The sequence below is a fragment of the Zootoca vivipara genome, chromosome 11 (genome assembly GCF_965207765.1).
Source record: "Zootoca vivipara chromosome 11, rZooViv2.hap1.1, whole genome shotgun sequence".
NCBI lineage: Eukaryota > Metazoa > Chordata > Lepidosauria > Squamata > Lacertidae > Zootoca > Zootoca vivipara.
The window spans coordinates 30,160,637-30,177,909 of NC_142594.1; the positions used below are offsets into that span (position 1 = coordinate 30,160,637).

At 41.6% G+C, this 17,273-nt stretch overlaps 1 protein-coding gene across 2 annotated transcripts in view; it reads left to right on the top strand.

Moving 5' to 3' along the window:
* The window catches only part of COL28A1 (collagen type XXVIII alpha 1 chain), an 85,485-nt gene that overhangs the window by 23,089 nt on the left and 45,123 nt on the right, over positions 1 to 17,273 (top strand). For both annotated transcript variants that reach the window (XM_060280753.2, XM_060280754.2), the window contains exons 11-14: positions 3,422 to 3,475; positions 11,684 to 11,752; positions 11,875 to 11,943; positions 14,160 to 14,228. In XM_060280753.2, the coding sequence (XP_060136736.2) occupies positions 3,422 to 3,475; positions 11,684 to 11,752; positions 11,875 to 11,943; positions 14,160 to 14,228 (261 nt within the window). The remainder of the gene's footprint in view (positions 1 to 3,421; positions 3,476 to 11,683; positions 11,753 to 11,874; positions 11,944 to 14,159; positions 14,229 to 17,273) is intronic.

Consider the following 17,273-nt stretch of genomic DNA (forward strand, 5'->3'; position numbering starts at 1 on the left):
CTTATGCCCAAGAGCTCTTTGAAAACTCGAAACCAAAATGATTGATTAGCTAATAAAAATACTGTATGCAACTTAGCGCCGCAGTGGGCCTCCTTACCAGAAGACTGTAAGATAGGCAGATAAACACCAATTTATAAAAGGTAGATAAACACCAATTTATAAAAGGTAGGTGGAGCAGAGCCAGGAGATTACAGACCTGACAGCCTAACCAAATTTCCTGGAAGCAATTATTAAAATTAACCCCCTCTCCTGCAATAATAAGTAAATATGAGAAGAACAAGTCATGCTGAAGAAAAATCAGCATGGCTTCTACAGCTGGAAAAGTAGAGTTTGGGGGGAAGGAGAGTAACAATTAAAAAATCCAATGTCATAGTGTTCTTCTATGAATCTGTAGCTGTGCCAAAAAAGGCATATTGTTCCATGGAGTGAGGCACATTGTGTGATGATTCAAGATATGATCATTTCCAGGACAGCACCATGGGGCTCCCTCCCTTCTGGAATATGGTTGATGCCATCTATGTCCATCTTTCAGTGACAATTAAAAGCATTTAATTTTAGAAATTAAAAGCATTTAGGTTTTTAGTGAAAACTGGTGGGAGAAATTCTGTTGGCTATATCTGCTGCTGTAATGCTACCAGAATGATTTTGGGTATTGTTGCTGTACTTTTGTGGGGGAAGGTCTTGTTAATGGCTGTTGGCTGCTGTTCTACATTGTGTTTGAGTATAAATTCTCCCTGTGTGTTTCTGCCCCACAAACACTGTTAGTAGCTTTTTAAATTGGTTTAAATTTGACTAAGACAGAGCAGACACACTGAAATTAATGGATGGCTACCTTAAGTCTATTGATTACAATGGGTTTATTCTGAGTAACACTTGGTGAGATATAACCCATTGGCACCGTGTACCATGGAATCAACAAAGTGATGGATGGGATATAAATGCAAGCAATAAAAATAGATAAAACTGAAGATATATATCTGAATACCAGATACGGGAAACAGCAGGAGAGGGCTATTGCCTTCACACCCTGCTTGTGGGCTTCCTGGAGGCACTTGATTGGCTGTTGCTAAGAAACCAGATGCTGGGCGTTTATTCCGACCCAGTAGGGCTCTTATATTCTTATATGGCTCAGCATTATCCTTTGTATAACTCAAGCAATGGAGAGCTTTGTGCTGTTCTGTTCTTGAAATGTACAGCTTTCCTTCAGTGTGATTATTTTTAAAAGCTGTCATTCTCAAGGGGAGCCTGCTATCAATCTCTTCCTTGTCACAGTGTCCTGTTCTGTGCAGCTACAGTGCTGAGCTTAAAGTAGAACTGTGAGAACATTTTTGCCTTCTCAGTGGAACTGCTGAACCCCCTCCCTTGCCAATTCTTCAGCTTTTGTTCCAGTAGAAAAATGTCTAGTATTTCTCCATAAATGCTTTGTTGTGATTCAGAGGAGTTCCCATGGTAGAAAACCATACTGCTACTGAACAGCACCGATGATAACGTCAGGCAAGACTTAAGCAGGGATTTCCCTGAAAGTTTGATGAGTTCTTCTTATAGCACTGTTGCATAGCTATATCCCTGAAATGCTACTGAAATTGAAATTACAGAATCCTAGCAAGACTTGTGTACTTTAGTGGATCTGTACAGGTCAACTACTGTATACCCCAATTGTACACTTGCTGAATGTAATGTCTGAACACCCTATATTCTTCCTGGAAATGTCTTCCCGGACATTTGCACGGCAGCAGCTCATTCTGAGACTGCACTTGTTGATGTCAAGCCATGAGAAGTCTCCTCCCACAAACTTGATATTGCACCCCAGAATCTGATTCTCTCCTTGCCCACAGGACAAGAACATTTCTGACAATGTACACAATTTTCTTCTGTAAACACTGAAATCTTTGAGTGTGCAAGCTCATGTGCCTAGAGATAGAGGAGAAAGCTCTCTCTCTCTCTCTCTCTCTCTCTCTCTCTCTCTCTCTCTCACACACACACACACACACACACACACATGTTTTGCTCTAACTTCTTAACTGATCACATGTTATTGGCTCCTACTCACTTGAAATCCTCCAGAATGTGAATATGACAAGAAGATACCTGAAGGAGCGTCTCCACCCCCATCGTTCTGTCCGGACACTGAGGTCCAGTACTGAGGGCCTTCTGGCGGTTCCCTCATTGCGAGAAGCCAAGTTGCAGGGAACCAGGCAGAGAGCCTTCTCGGTGGTGGCGCCCGCCCTGTGGAACGCCCTCCCATCAGATGTCAAAGGAAAAAACAGCTACCAGATTTTTAGAAGACATCTGAAGGCAGCCCTGTTTAGGGAGGCTTTTAATGTTTAATAGATTATTTTATTTCATTTTTCTGTTGTAAGCCGCCCAGAGTGGCTGGGGAAACCCAGCCAGATGGGCGGGCTATAAATAATAAATTATTATTATTATTATTATTATTATTATTATTATTATTATTATTTATTAGATATACCAAGAAGCTGAATGGATTTTAGCCAGATTCCAGCAATTCCTTCAAATTCATATTGAACTCCTGGGGTTAATTGGCTCTGGATGCTATTCTTATTCTCATTTTATTTTATTTCCCCCTGTTTTATATTATATTCATTTCATCTCGAATGTAATAGGGAGATTGGGTGACTGTATTGAAAGGTACTATCAGTGTGTAGACCCCTGGCCTGTGAGCACTCCACTTGGAGACTGGCCGAAAGGAGGAGGAGGAGGAAGAAGAAGAAGAAGAAGAAGAAGAAGAAGAAGAAGAAGAAGAAGAAGAAGAAGAAGAAGAGTTTGGATTTGACATCCTGCTTTATCACTACCCGAAGGCGTCTCAAAGCGGCTAACATTCTTCTTTCCCTTCCTCCCCCACAACAAACACTCTGTGAGGTGGGTGGGGCTGAGAGACTTCAGAGAAGTGTGACTAGCCCAAGGTCACCCAGCAGCTGCATGTGGAGGAGCGGGGAAGTGAACCCGGTTCCCCAGATTACAAGTCTACCGCTCTTAACCACTACACCACACTGGAAGAAACGAGGTAAAAGGAAGGCACGTTTGGCAAACCTTCACCGTGATCACCCTGAAACCCATGTCCCCACTGTGGAAGGACGTGTGGATCCAGGATTGGCTTCCACAGTCACTTACGGACTCACTGTTAAGACCGTATTCATGAAAGACAATCTTACGTGACTATGAGTGATCACCAAAGAAGAAGGTCAGAGTCAGTTGGAAAGTTCCACTGAACTAAGAGCAAGGGAATAAAAAAGTTTTACAATGAAAAGGAATATACACAGTTGTGAATTTTCTCTTATTGCAAGGATCCACAAACACACACACATATAGGTTTGTGTTTATTACTGAGACTGTGCCTGAGGTTATGCATAACCTGCTTATTGGTAAATGTCAAAATTCTCATTTCTTTACCTTTCTAAAGGGAATCAGTGGCCCTCCAGGTGAGCCTGGTCCGAAAGGCATTCAAGGAAATAAGGTAAGATATATCATTTCGCAAGTGGGACCGGCAACAAAATGTTGGAGAGCGGGAATACAGGCTGTAACAGTTTTAGGTGCATCTGATATGTGTGTGACTTGAAACAGAGGCATTTTTTGAAATTTGCACTTCTCTGAAGTTTGCCGTGCAGTTCTCTCACCAAGCAAAGTGCACAAAAAATGTATCATATAAGGGAAAACTGCTCTGGAAAAATACATATATTAGGCAAACTTGAATGCAAAGATGCGTATATTAGGAATGCTGATGAATTCTCATGAGGACTTGGGTTTGTTAAAAGTGACACATTCTGCCATCCCCTAGATACAACTGTGTGTTTTCCGCACGCCCCATAATTGCCAATCATTGGCACACCAGCATGTATCAATATATTTTTTGTGCTACTTGGGTCTCTTTGAACATTGAATAGCTAAATATTTATAAATGCCAGGACTAGTGTTAACAATACTATTTTGCACTTGACTGTCAAGATGCGGGAGTTTTCATGAATGCAGCCTCTATTACATTGCATGTGGGCGTTCATTATGTGAAACATCCTGGCCTTGTTTCTGAGGCAACCAGAACATTTGAAGATACAGAGGAACTGCTAAATGTGGAAAGTATTTGGGACAGTAAAAGATGCTGGAATCTTGGCCTCACACAGGCTTTTTCCTTGCCTTGAATTTTCTCGTTCTTTGTTTGCTGTCTTTCGTACTGATCGCTACTGTGCTATCTCAGCTTTTCTGAAACAGAATGTATTTTGAATATAATATTGATTTGATGTGAGTTTTGGGGAGCAGAGACCACGTGGTCTGGTTGCAGTCATAATAGGTATTGGCATAGCATAGGGCAAAGAGCCTGCTATAGGGCTGCCCAACTGCTGGCCCTTGCCTCCCTCTCCAGCCTCCTGGATGGGGGACCAGAAGGGATTTGCTTGGGGATTAGGGGGCCATCCTGGCACAAGCGATTCTGGAGGGCCACACCCACAACCTGGGTGTGACTAGCCTTAGCCCTTGGGCTCTAGCTGATGCCTTGGAGTAGCCCCACCCAAGGTAGATTCAGCATCACCAATTGCCCGTGCATCTCATTGGCCAATCGTCTGTGATGCTGTGACACACCAACAACCCATCTCTCACTCATTGCGCCAGCAGCGGGTATCATTTTAGGGCGTGAAATTTAATTTTTGCAAACGTCTTCATTGAGAGGGTCTTAAAAATATGCTTTTCAATGTGATGAATTCAAACCTGCTATTTTTTGTGACGGGACAACATTTAGCTTGGCAAATCTACATTTGATTCAAAAGCACATAAACTTGGTCTCGGAAAAACCAAAGAATTTTAATTTTCTGAAAACGTCAGGTAATGCAATATTTTTTTTGGTTTCTCTGCATCAAACATACCTTACTAAGCATGCAACATTACCCTGTTTCATTTCCCCCCCACCTTTTTAATGAATAGGAAAAAATTTAAAATTATTGGAAGTTGCATAAAAAAATATATAAAAGCATTTATCTTTATATAGTTATATACCAAGCAAAGCTAAATTTAACCCGAATATCTTCTGAATCCCCAAGTCAAGTTACAGCTTTTCAGCATTGCTTGTTTTTGAAATTTGAAAGTTGAAAAATTCAACATGCTCTATTGTGACAGTAGTACTAGTTACCTTAATGAGAAGGGGGAGAAGTGGAGATTAACTGTGTGTGTGTGTTTTTTAAAAACTTGTTTCTTGGATCTGACACATTTATTTGAATTTTGTACATACAGAGCAAGTTAGACATGCTGTTAATTGTGTGAATGCAGTTACCATGCATGTTTTGCAAATAGCCTCCAATGAAAAGCCTGAGCTGCCTTAGAACCAACCATTAGGGTTGGGGGTGGGGAGGTCAGGGAGAAAATGCCGTTTTCCCTGCCACTGCCCCAACAAAATTCTCCCCTCTGAAACTGCTAACTGTATTTCAAATAAAACCGTTATTGGCACTAGTGGATAAACCCCTCCCTGTGCTGTGATCCTGATCCAGGTTGGGGGATGCCACAGCTGCAGTTAGTTGAAAGAGAATCCCAAGAATCCCAACCATGTGATTTAAAGGTGTGTTTAGCATTTTTGAATCTTATTTAGAAGCCACCCTTGGAGAACAAAGTGGGGATCAAAAAGGCATTTCTGGGATATTGTATCACAGAGAAGGGAGATCAATTGACTGCGTGTACCAAATGCGAATGACTGTAACTCAGGGCCAGTTTCTCTGTGTAGGTTTTATATACATTTTTAAGCAGTTGGAGTTTTTTGTTTTTTGTTTGGTAGGTTTATCTAAAATTTTGGGAATTATCAAAGCTGTTCTGATTACATTCAGGGCCGGATTTAGGTTTGATGAGGCCCTAAGCTACTGAAGGTAATGGGGCCCTTTATATGTCCAGCTGTCCTTTGTCAACAATAATTTGTCACTGTTTTTTCTGTTGAATATATGCTATATGGTACCCTATATATAGAAATGAGCAAACCAGTGATATTTTAGGGAGCAGGCTAGCAGGCGGGGCCCATTACTTACATCATAGGAGCCTACACAACACAAAACACTGTTGCTGTATGTAGGTTTTATTTGGTTTTTCTATCTTATATTTAGGAAATGTACATCCAGGTTGTTTTCCTTTAAAAATTTTTGGGGCCCCCTAGAGAGTGGGGCCCTAAGCTATAGCTTGTTTAGCTTACCGTATATGTAAATCCGACACTGATTACATTCACTACATTTTTTAAGCGCATGGTTTGTCGTCATCTTTACACATGTTGGAGCATTCAGAATCATCTCCAATCACTGGAAACTTGTGTTGACTTCACCATGTAAAAAGCTGTAATGTCACTTGCTTCCTGCTTAATCCCATTTAAGAATGGGTCAATGTTCTCCATCAGCAACAATAATATAGAGAGACTGTAACTCCCTTGTTGTGGAAGCACTACCTTGAAACAGTATATATTTTTTTATCTTTAAAACACTTGATTAAAAAGAGTAGTATTGCCAATAACCAGCTCTTAGGTTACATTGTTGTTTTATGGGCTGAAGGGAGATATAGAAAAAAGCTTTTATGAATAAATGCATTTTCAGCAGACAAATCCCGAGAGATCTCTTGCTTTCTGTGTTTGCAAAGTACATTTGGATCTGAAACATTCCCATCCTTAGCAAAGCTTTGGCAAGTCATTATTTACAACTCCTTTATTAAACAACTGCATTATTTATCTTCCGGACTGAAAACTGTATACAACGATACAGAAGCCATCCATTTTTTAATTAGCGGGTTTTAAAGTGGAGTTTGCATCTCTGCACCCTTTGGTTCTCAGACAAATGAGCTTCAGCTAGTAAGAGAAGTTGCCCAAGTAAGAGTTTTGCCCGGTAAAATGAATGGCTGTTTACAGCTCAATAAATACCCATTCAGCTTGTAAAGGTCAGTGCCTTTTTTCATGTGAGTACTATGGCAGACAGATACTTAGCAACCTCTCCAAAGTCTGTTATCTTTACAGAAAGATCATTCAGTGTCCCCCTTAAAAAAAAAAGTTTCCATACACTTATGAATGAATTCAAAGTCTTGCAGTTATTTATATGGTGGACAGTTACTTTTCCCAAGTGTATAAATAATAAGTCTGTTCTCAGGACAATCCCAGTGGAGCAATTCAACTGCTGTGGAAGAGGTTTCTGACAAAATTAATGGATGAGCTACTGATGGCTTTCCAACTGGGACACCAATGTGGCATGCATTTAGGATTGCCACTGCCAAAATTTTCTGTGGGTCTCCTTAAGCACTTGATGAAGGCATTTGTTTAGTTTTGTAGGTTGTCAGGAGGGAAAGAGAATTCCATTTTCGTGAAACAAGCCAATATTGATAGCCGTGGATGTTCCCTCTGAGTCATATTCTAGGAAATTTCGATTTTGTGCTAAAAATACATCCTGCGAAGCAGTGAAATTAATTCAGATTTTTGGGCAGGGCTAGTCTAACTGTTAACCCATTGCAGCAGTGGGGGGTAAAGATGTAGCAGAAGTGTCCCTTTGCTTGGCTCTACAGGTCTGGCCTTGAGGTAGGGAGGGGGAAGCACAGGTGAGCAGATGCAGAAGCTACCATTGGTGACATCTTTACCTGCAGCAGCCAGAGTAAACCCCCTGAAACATGGAGTTAGGTAGGAGAGGGATGGGATGGGTAAGAATTAACTGGGCCACCTGCCAGTTATGGACCCAATCTGGAGCTCTCTGCTGTGCCAACCTGGAGCTGGTGCACTTGAAACATAGATTCAACAGGCATCTTCTATATCAGGGTGGCCAGCTTCCAAGAGACTGCAATCTACTCACAGGGTTAAAAACTGGCAGTGATCTACCCCTTTTTGGGGGTTCAGGTCAAAGTTGTTGAGCTTCTTTAGGGAGGAGGAAAGCAATGCTGAGCTTTTTTTTTGGAAGGAAAACCCTGTTTTTGGTGGTTCAGGTCAAAGTTGTTGAGCTTTTTTAGGGAGGAAAGCCCTGTTTTTAGGGGTGCAGGGCAAATATGTTGAGCTTTTTTTAGGGGAGTCAAAGTTTTTTAGCTTCTTTGGGGGGAGCCACTGATCTACTGGTGATCTACCACAGACATCCAGTGATCTACTGGTAGATCATGATCTACCTGTTGGACATGCCATACTAACTTTTAAACATTTGCTTAAAACTTTTCTATGCCAGCAGGCTTTCTCAGACAACTAAAACAAATGTTTTCTGGAATAGTTAGCTAGTTGTCTGTCATTTCAAAATTTGTGTGATTTTAAGGTGTATTCCTAATTATTATAAACTGCTTTGATATTTTTTTAAAAAAATGAAATTGGGGTATACAAATACTTTTTGTAAATAAATATGTATTGCTTTTTAAATTTGCATCTGTCAATATACATTAGCTTTAGGATGCCAATCTATACTCCTTTTAATAGTGTTTTTCTCTGGTTTGGGTATTGCCAGAAGTGGCTGCTCTGAACTCATCCCTGACTATGCCGTGGCCTCTGGTTCCCCCAGAGTCTAATCTGCTTGCACTGGCTTTGACCTTGCCTGTTTGGTTCACATCCTTGTCCCGACACCTGACCATTCTGCGGCACAATGGAAACCTTGTGATTCTCAGCATTCTTGTTTTGTGCGGGAGGGAAGGATCACAGAAGTTCCCAGATGTAGCCCCTTCCCTCACACAGATAAAATGGGATATATTTCTTTTTAAATGGCTTACAAAAGAAAAACCCCAGTCTTCACCCTACTCCACCCACAAAAGGCATTGCAGCCTTAGGGCTTCAGCTTAATGCCAGAAAATGTCATGGGTGCATATATGTTAATTATATTAGCAGCTGCTGAAAATATGGAAACAATCCAGGAGTTACTTGAAAGGGACTAATAAAGTGCATCTTACACAGCCAAGAAGAAGAAAATCCAAACGATTATATGATCTTCATGGGTAGCCTTTTTCATTCCACTTAGGCATACATGCTTGGACGTACACCTCCGGATAATGCTGGGATAAACAAGTGTTTTAAATTAGGAAATGTTCCGTTGTGCTAAATATTCTGGATTATTTCTTTTATTGTACAAGCTCTTGGAAGCAGGGATATTTGGAAAGCAGAAAGCCAGCCTTGTAAGAAAACTGCCAATTCCAGCACAAAGTGAAAACACTGGGTCAGGTTGAGAGATTTCAGATGTTGGCTTTCCGAATCTTTCCACCGAAAGAGGCCTACTGTCAATATTACAGATCATTGAGTTAGGTGGTTGCTGGAGGATGTCCTCAAAAACCAAAACGAGCATGTAAGCCATGCTTTATAGTTCTGCTGCTAAAAAAAGGTAATGATTCTGCATGCGCAAGAAAAGTAAACGAGAGATGTTAAAAATTAAACCCCATCTTACTCTGTGTACTAATAATGAACCAAATTCTCTTGAGTGTGGGTTTTTCTGTAGTCAACAGATCCAGACAGAGTAATCAGTAGGCTTCAATGAACCCCAAGATTTGAAACGTACAAAATGTCTTTAGGGTAAAGCCTAGCCAGGAGCACACCAAAAGCAACCCACCTGAGGACCGAACATGTCTGGTGGCCGCAGAATGCATGCCGACTGTTTGCTGGTAGAGGGTGGGGAAGAAATCAGTGGAGAGATGGAATGGAGTTTCCAAGAAAAGGGCATGTCTGATTGGCTGGAACTCTAAACAGGAGTGTACATTTTGTTGCAGGTTCCATTTTGGGGGTGAAACCTATTGTTCTTAAGGAGTGGAGAGGAGAAAGACCTTATTAAGCCTTGCTTGACATGCACTTGGCTGGCTGATGCTTGCTTGCTATCAGGGATGCCTGCCCTAGATACCCAGAAAGGGAGGTTTGGGGTTTCTTTCTTTATGATCTTGATATCGTTACGGATGCATCTGGACATGAAAGATCCTTGTGCAATTAAGAGTTAATTTGCCTGGGGGACAAAACCAGATGCTGTTGGAATGGAATATATTTGACCAGATGACAAAAATCTAGATACAAGGTCTTCTTTTTTAGAAATGCTGGTTCTGATGTCCTCATAGGGCTTCCTTGCATGAATCCTGTCATTGTATAGTATTTACGGTAGAAACTCTGCCAAGATCATTAGAAAGCAGACATGGATTAGCTCTCGTGTTGTTCTTGGCTTTTCTTCCTTTTCCTGCTGTTGGGAAAAAAGAGATTCCTTGTTGATAATTAACATCGAAAAACTATTAACTTTTTCACCGCCAAAGCATCTGTGTGTAGCAGACTTCTCAAAACCTCATATTTCTTCCTAAGAGATTTTAGTCTAAGAAAGAACAAATCAATGGAAACTTAAGGGTGTGTCTTCTAATTTGAAAGTCAATAGTTTAAGGGTGTAATCCTATACTTTATTTCCACTGGCTGAGGGCTTCAGGATTTGGGGGGTGCCTTATTATGCCAACAGGCCACCACCTGTGCTGCTGTTACCACAGGAGCCCTGGTAAGGAAAGAGCTAAGTGGTGCTTACTCCCAAGTAGGGATGCCAGAGACTTCCTTGGAAATGGGAGTGGAAATGGCTACAATTCATAGAGGTCAGGAACAGAAACCATGCCAATGAATACGAGCAGTATTCACTTTTATTGTTTATTATTGTTTTAGTTTGCAAACGTCGCGTAAGCAGCTGCATTGTTTTCTGCATTGGTTTTGACATTTGCCTTCCAGTAAAATGCTTTGAAATTAATGGTGTCGTTAATGATGTCATTAATTCCATAGCTAACTGTTAGTTTTGGCCAGGGCATGTAGAGAGATGGAAGGTTTTAGTGGAAGGCGAGCTGTAGCGGAATGGAAACAGTACTGATTGCAGCAAACACAGAATAGGACAGAAATTGCTGCCTCATTACATTCCTGCTTCCAAGTAAAGCAGGTGTGGCATTGTAGCCTTGGTGTAGTGAGTAAATTCTGCTGAACACAGTGGGACTAATTTAATCCATTCCGAGGTACATGTTGCTTTAGAAGTAAAATCCATGAGGTTCAATGGGACTTACTCTCAGGGGACTGTGTATAGGATTGCACCTTAAATTCCATTGATTTCACTTAGACAATTCAGCACATGCTTAAATCTTCCCCACAGAAATAAACGGGACTGGATCTGTAAGTTTGGAGTCCTTACTTTCTTGTAGATAAGCTGGCATTTTCATAAATTTGACACACACCCATTTATAAATTCAATTATGCTGTCTGAAGATGGAAAGCCCATATTGCTTCAGATTATCTCATCTGCTCAGTGCTGCTGAACTGTACCCAAACCACAGGAAATCCAGTTTCTTTGCCTTGTTATTTTAACTTCTAGCTAAATTAAAAGCACTGAAAAAGATTCTCTGTGCTCGTTCACTGCCACATGAAGAGCGAAAGATCCAACAAGAGAAACATATGTTTAAAAACAACCCAGTCAGAAAGGGACTATTTCCTGGTATGGTAATATGTTAGTGTGTCAGAACACCTGCTATTTACTGTGTTCAGTGGAGTCACACAAGGATAACTTATGAGCCAGAGCTGAAATGCAGGGCAGCAATAGAGCTTGGGGAAACTCAGCAATTCCTAGAAGCCATTTTGCTCGATACTTGTACTTGGGATTGTAAATCAACACGGTTCTGAGCCTGGGTACTATGAATCACAAATTCATTCAATGGAATTTCTTATTCACATTGTTTGCCACTCTACAGACTACCCATTTGTTTATTTCTGCTTCTTTTAAAGGGGGAGCCAGGCCCAGCTGGTCCTTATGGCCCTGCTGGAGCCCAAGGAATTGGATATCCAGGACCTAAGGTAATGTATAAGATCAACATTGGTAATACAGTATGCTCATGGAAACATCAATGGTTATTGGACTGTGTTGCATTCAGAAGAGCAACACCTTCCTTTAAATTCTTATCCTTTAATTTTACAAGGGTGACAGAGGTCAGGAAGGAAGAATCGGGCTTCCAGGACCTATTGGGATTGGCGAGCCAGGCTTAACAGTAAGCAAAATGGTCAAGTTTTTCAGAAATTTTTTCTACGCTGTTGGAATTTTTGGGTGCACCTGATTGAAATGCAGTGGCAATGTGTATTGATTCATTACGAAGAGTAATGAACAAAAAACAATAGTAAACCATAGGTTTTCTGCTCCCTGCTAAAGGAAGTTGTGCAAGGGATCAAAATGAGACTGAGAATTAAAAACAACATTCATACTGTTAAAGAATTTATGCATTTTAGCTGGACACAAGTGGCACAATGTATTGGGCACCTCTCCTGTATAAGTCCCATTCAATTGAATGGAGTCATTTCAAGGGGACTTGTGCAGAACTTTCTAGTTTGGTATATTAAATCCACCCATTTGACATGGCCACTGGAGCTCTGATGTGGAATTCTACCGTCTGCAAGACTGCCCCATGCATTTCAATAGAGGCAATGTGTTTTCCTTAGGATCATATAATTTGCCCAAAGCATCCCTGATTATAGAACTTTTTTTTCACCCCTTCTTGCTGTATTCAGTGCTGTTTTGTTGCCAGCAGAAAATGGCAAGGGGTTGGCTCAAGGCTTCATCATGCTTAGAGCAGACCTATTGAAAACCAAGGGGTCTTAAGTTAGTCTGCTTTTCAAGGTTGTTTGTTTTGTTAAGGGGCCTTATTTCCCCCACCTCGTCTTCTGATGGCTGCATACTTGATCCCAACCCAAGTCTCCGGCATGCATGCAGGGGATTTAGTGCATACATGAAGTTTTGCAGAGTAGCTTCCTCTAGTCTCTTAAGCATGGAGACCTAACTTTACATGGTGTTGGGTTGGAGAAGAAAGTCAATTCTGTTCACATTGAAAGATGAACCTACCTAATTTGGGGCAACCCAGTCAGATGGGCATGGTATTATTATTATTATTATTATTATCATTATTATTATTATTCAAAATAATACACGAACTGAAACACAGCCCTCCTTCACAATTTGCACCTCTCCAAATTTTGCAGTGCAGCTCCCCAGCCAAGGAATGTACAGTGGTACCTCAGGTTAAGTACTTAATTGGTTCCAGAAGTCCGTACTTAACCTGAAGCGTACTTTCCCATTGAAAGTAATGGAAAGTGGATTAATCCAGACGATGAAAAACGCCCCCTAAAACAGCAATTTAACATGAATTTTACTGTCTAACGAGACCATTGATCCATAAAATGAAGGCAATAATCAATGCACTGTACTATAAAATAAATAAGACAGTATTGTAGATGAAAAAAATTAACATTTACAGTAGTACCTCGGGTTAAGTACTTAATTGGTTCCAGGGTGCCATTCGCACCCTGAAAAGTACTTAACCCGAGCGGCGATAGTGCATGTGTTCGAAGTGCCGATAGAGGGTTTTTGCGCATGTGCGTGCAGCGGAACCCAGAAGTAAACACTTCCGGGTCCGCGGAGTACTTAATCTGAAAGTACTCAACCTGAAGCGTACTTAACCCAAGGTATGACTGTATACAAAAATGCCTAGGGTGAAGTGTGCATATAAATGCATATATTGGTCAAAAGGTAAAGGTAAAGGACCCCTGACAGTTAAGTCCAGTCGCAAACGACTCTGGGGTTGTGGCACTCATCTCGCTTTACTGGCCGAGGGAGCCGACGTTTGTCCGCAGACACTTTTTCTGAGTCATGTGGCCAGCATGACTAAGCCGCTTCTGGTGAAACCAGAGCAGCGCACGGAAATGCCGTTTACCTTCCTATTTATCTACTTGAACTTTGACGTGCTTTCGAACTGCTAGGTTGGCTGTTGGTCAAAGCCACATGCAAAAAATGCATTATATTAGAGGAAACTGGGTAGCAGAAAAGTGTGTGTTCGGCAAAAATGACATAGAAAAACATGTATGTTATGAGTATGCTAAAATGTTGGGGGCTACATGAGGACTACTTAAAGCAAAATCCACGAACTGATATGGAAATTTGAACCGAACTTAAGGTTGGACAAACAAGACACTGAAACTGACAGAGGAGCCCATCCCTGCTTAGTTGTTAAAAAGGCAAATGTGATTTGCTAATAGCATCCAGTTAAGCCCCGATGTGGAAATACAGTTCACACCTCATATCCCTGCGATGCATTTTGTACCATTGAAGAAACTGGAGGGGAAGCTTTTTCATGCACTGTGGGATCCAGGTGTAGTTCAGAGACCCATAGGGCTTTGCATTTCAGCCTCTAAAAACCACTTGTCCGTTCAACTCCAGGGTCCACGTGGTCCCGAGGGCGTGCAAGGCGAAAGGGGTCCCCCAGGAGAAGGAGTTCCAGGACAGAAGGTAAATGTTTCAGTCAAAAAAAATGAGAATTTCCAGTTCACTCAATTTATTACCTCCCCCTCCACTTCTTTGAGTGAATCACTAGGCGTGCATTTGTTTCTTCAATATCTTCTTGCCACCACATTCCCTTCCTTTGTCTAAAATATGTTAGTATTTCATATCTTAATAATAGACAAAATACAGCAAGTTTAATTGGAAGTCATTTTTAAAATTTGGTTAATAGATTATAAGTTCGAAAGTTACAGAACAATTTGCTTTTATATTTGTTATATGTTATTTGTCATTGTGATGTTGAATTTATGTTTGTAGGTGTGATGTATGTTTGTATGAAATGTGTTTGTTTTATAAGTTTTAAACAATAAAGATAAATTCAGAATTTTTTAAAAATAAAAAATATGTTAGTATTTCCTCACTTTATCCCAGGGTTACCATTTAAGGAGGGTGGGAGTGAAGTTTATCTTTTTTATTCAGGATTATGTGTGAGAATGCCTCAGTACCCATCAATATCTCTGGCCAACTCTGTGTTGTTAACAAACAACCTTCACAGTGAAAATCTGACAACAGTTAAAACATCCTAAAATAACTAAATTCTTTTTTAAAAAAACCACTACTGTTTTCTCTTAATCCTTCCTTAAACAGGGCTTTCCTTGGGTCTTGTAGACCTCATCAGCCAGATGTTATCGACAGATCCTGCCTCTCAAAACACTCAGTGGTTGTAGCTATTGGAGGTGATGGGGGTAAACAGTGGTGACAAATGTTTTCCCCCCAATCCTTCAGTTTCTTCTGTTGCTGCCTTGTTGGGTCTGTGGTGATTCCTATTCCCTAGATTTATGTTGCCAAACACCAGGCCTGCGTGACTTCTTCACAGGCAGTTAGCATTCTCCTCCCTCAGGCCAATTAGTATTAACAGCCTAGCGATTGTTATGAACCATTAATTAAATGTACTAGGCCTGCATCCCAAAGCACCAATCCCTGCTCCAAGTTTATTCAGAAAAGGGAATTGTTTGACCTAGCCCAATAATATTCCTCCAGTCATTATGAAATATGATCGAGAAAAGGCCTACAACAAAGCCTTGGTTCTATTTTTTCCGTAGCAAAGTGGGATAAAAATGTCAGAAGCAAACCGATAAATCAAATACTCTTTGATTTATTGCACAAAAGGATTTGTGTGTCTGTGGTATATGCAGAGCTTTTGATCAGTTGGAACTTGCCAGAACTCGGTTCCGGTACCTTTCAGGTGAGCGCCATTGCCATTCTAAGAGAACCAGAATCTGGCACCTCCTTTTCTAGAAAAATGGCATTGGGTGTATGGATCCAATTTCATGGGTTGATAACATGGCCAACATCCCAGATCCTCAGGATGGCCCACTGCTGAATCTCCAGCCAATCCAGAATCCACCTGCAGCCATCTGAGCATAGCTGCCAAGTACCCCGTGTTCCCCGGGAAACCCCCCGTTTTTACTTACCTTTTCCCGGTGGTCCCCCGTATCACCTCATCTCCCGTTTTTCTCCGTTATTTTCTCCTGCCGGCGGCCATTTTTTCCCCTGATTTGCCCTTCTATGGGCACCAAAAATGGCCGCCGCCGGCTTCAAAAGTCGCATCTACGCATGTCCGGAACTGCGTAGACACAACTTACGGTGTCTTCGTCGGCCATTTTTGGTGCCCATAGATGGGCGGAGCGACACCGGAAGTTGCGTCGACGCACTTCCGGTCATGCGTAGAAGCGACTTTTGAAGCCGGCGGCGGCCATTTTTTGTGCCCATAGAAGGGCAAAGCGACACCGGAAGTTACGTCGACGCAACTTCCGGTGTCACACGGCTGCCAGTCCCAGATTCTGCAGTCCGGGACTTGGAAGGTAAGCCATCTGAGGTCAGTGGTCCTCTCAGCACTCCTTTGGAGCCTGCGTGGCTGTGGCTGGCATCCATTGTTTTAATGCCCACACAATGTCTCTGGGACCCCAATATGGCACCATGAGCTCTCTGTGTGTAGTGTTTAGATTGTGATTTCCTGTCTGAAGTGGCTTCCTTTTGTAGCTTCAATGACACCAGCAGGAACCCAGCTGTCCTTAGCATCCCCAGCTGTCCTCCTACTCTCAAAGCGGACCTTGTTTCTCAGCAACTTCATGCCACTCATTCCTCACCCTAAAAGATGATACCATTTGCAGTTGTATGTTGGGAAAGCAGGGCCGTTTTTACCCAGGGGTGTAAGGGGTGCGGGGCACCAGGGCGCCAAATTCTGGGAGGCACCAGGCTCCTGCCGCTGAAGCCGCCTAAGCTCTTAACTGTCTACCTGTTATGAAATAATAAATAATTTTGGTCAAGCTAGAAAAACAAAATGCATATATACCTATGTATTACCGAAATGTATACCTACTGTTTCACTAAAGGACTTTGTGCACTCATTTACCAAAGATGCGCCACGCTTGTCACTCACAACGACGGTGCTTGTCATTCACAACAAGAGATAAGGCGCAAGCGTGGTGTCTGACATAAGCATAATAAAAGTTAATTTGGCAGCTAAACTAAATTTGGGGGCACTGGGCGGATCTTTGCACCCCAGCGGCGCATATGCTAAAGACGGGGCTGTGGGAAAGTCTAACATCAAAGAATGCTGGACTAAATCTCTGTGGAGACTTGCATCTTCATGGACCATTAGCAGTTTTTGGAAAATTAAACAACCTATTCATTAACATACAAGTTTAAAAATACAAAAGTGATTAACTGTGGAAATAAAAGCAGTTTTTAATGTCCTGTTCCCACATATATCCTGTCCTAGCAGATATGTACCGGAAGAGTCACAACCTCCTGTGGCTTGAGAGAACTCATTTGTTTTTCTACAATATTTTTCCCTCCGGTATGCAAATATCAAATATTGCATTCCACGTACTCTAACTGAAAAGTTGCCTGCAACTTTTACAGTGTCTAGACTGAAACAAAATGCTCACCCCACTTTAATATTGCTGTATGCATCCTACTACTTCAATATTGCTGTGCCTGTTTTATTTAGCTACTAGCGGACATTTAGCTACTAGAGAGGATACGCAT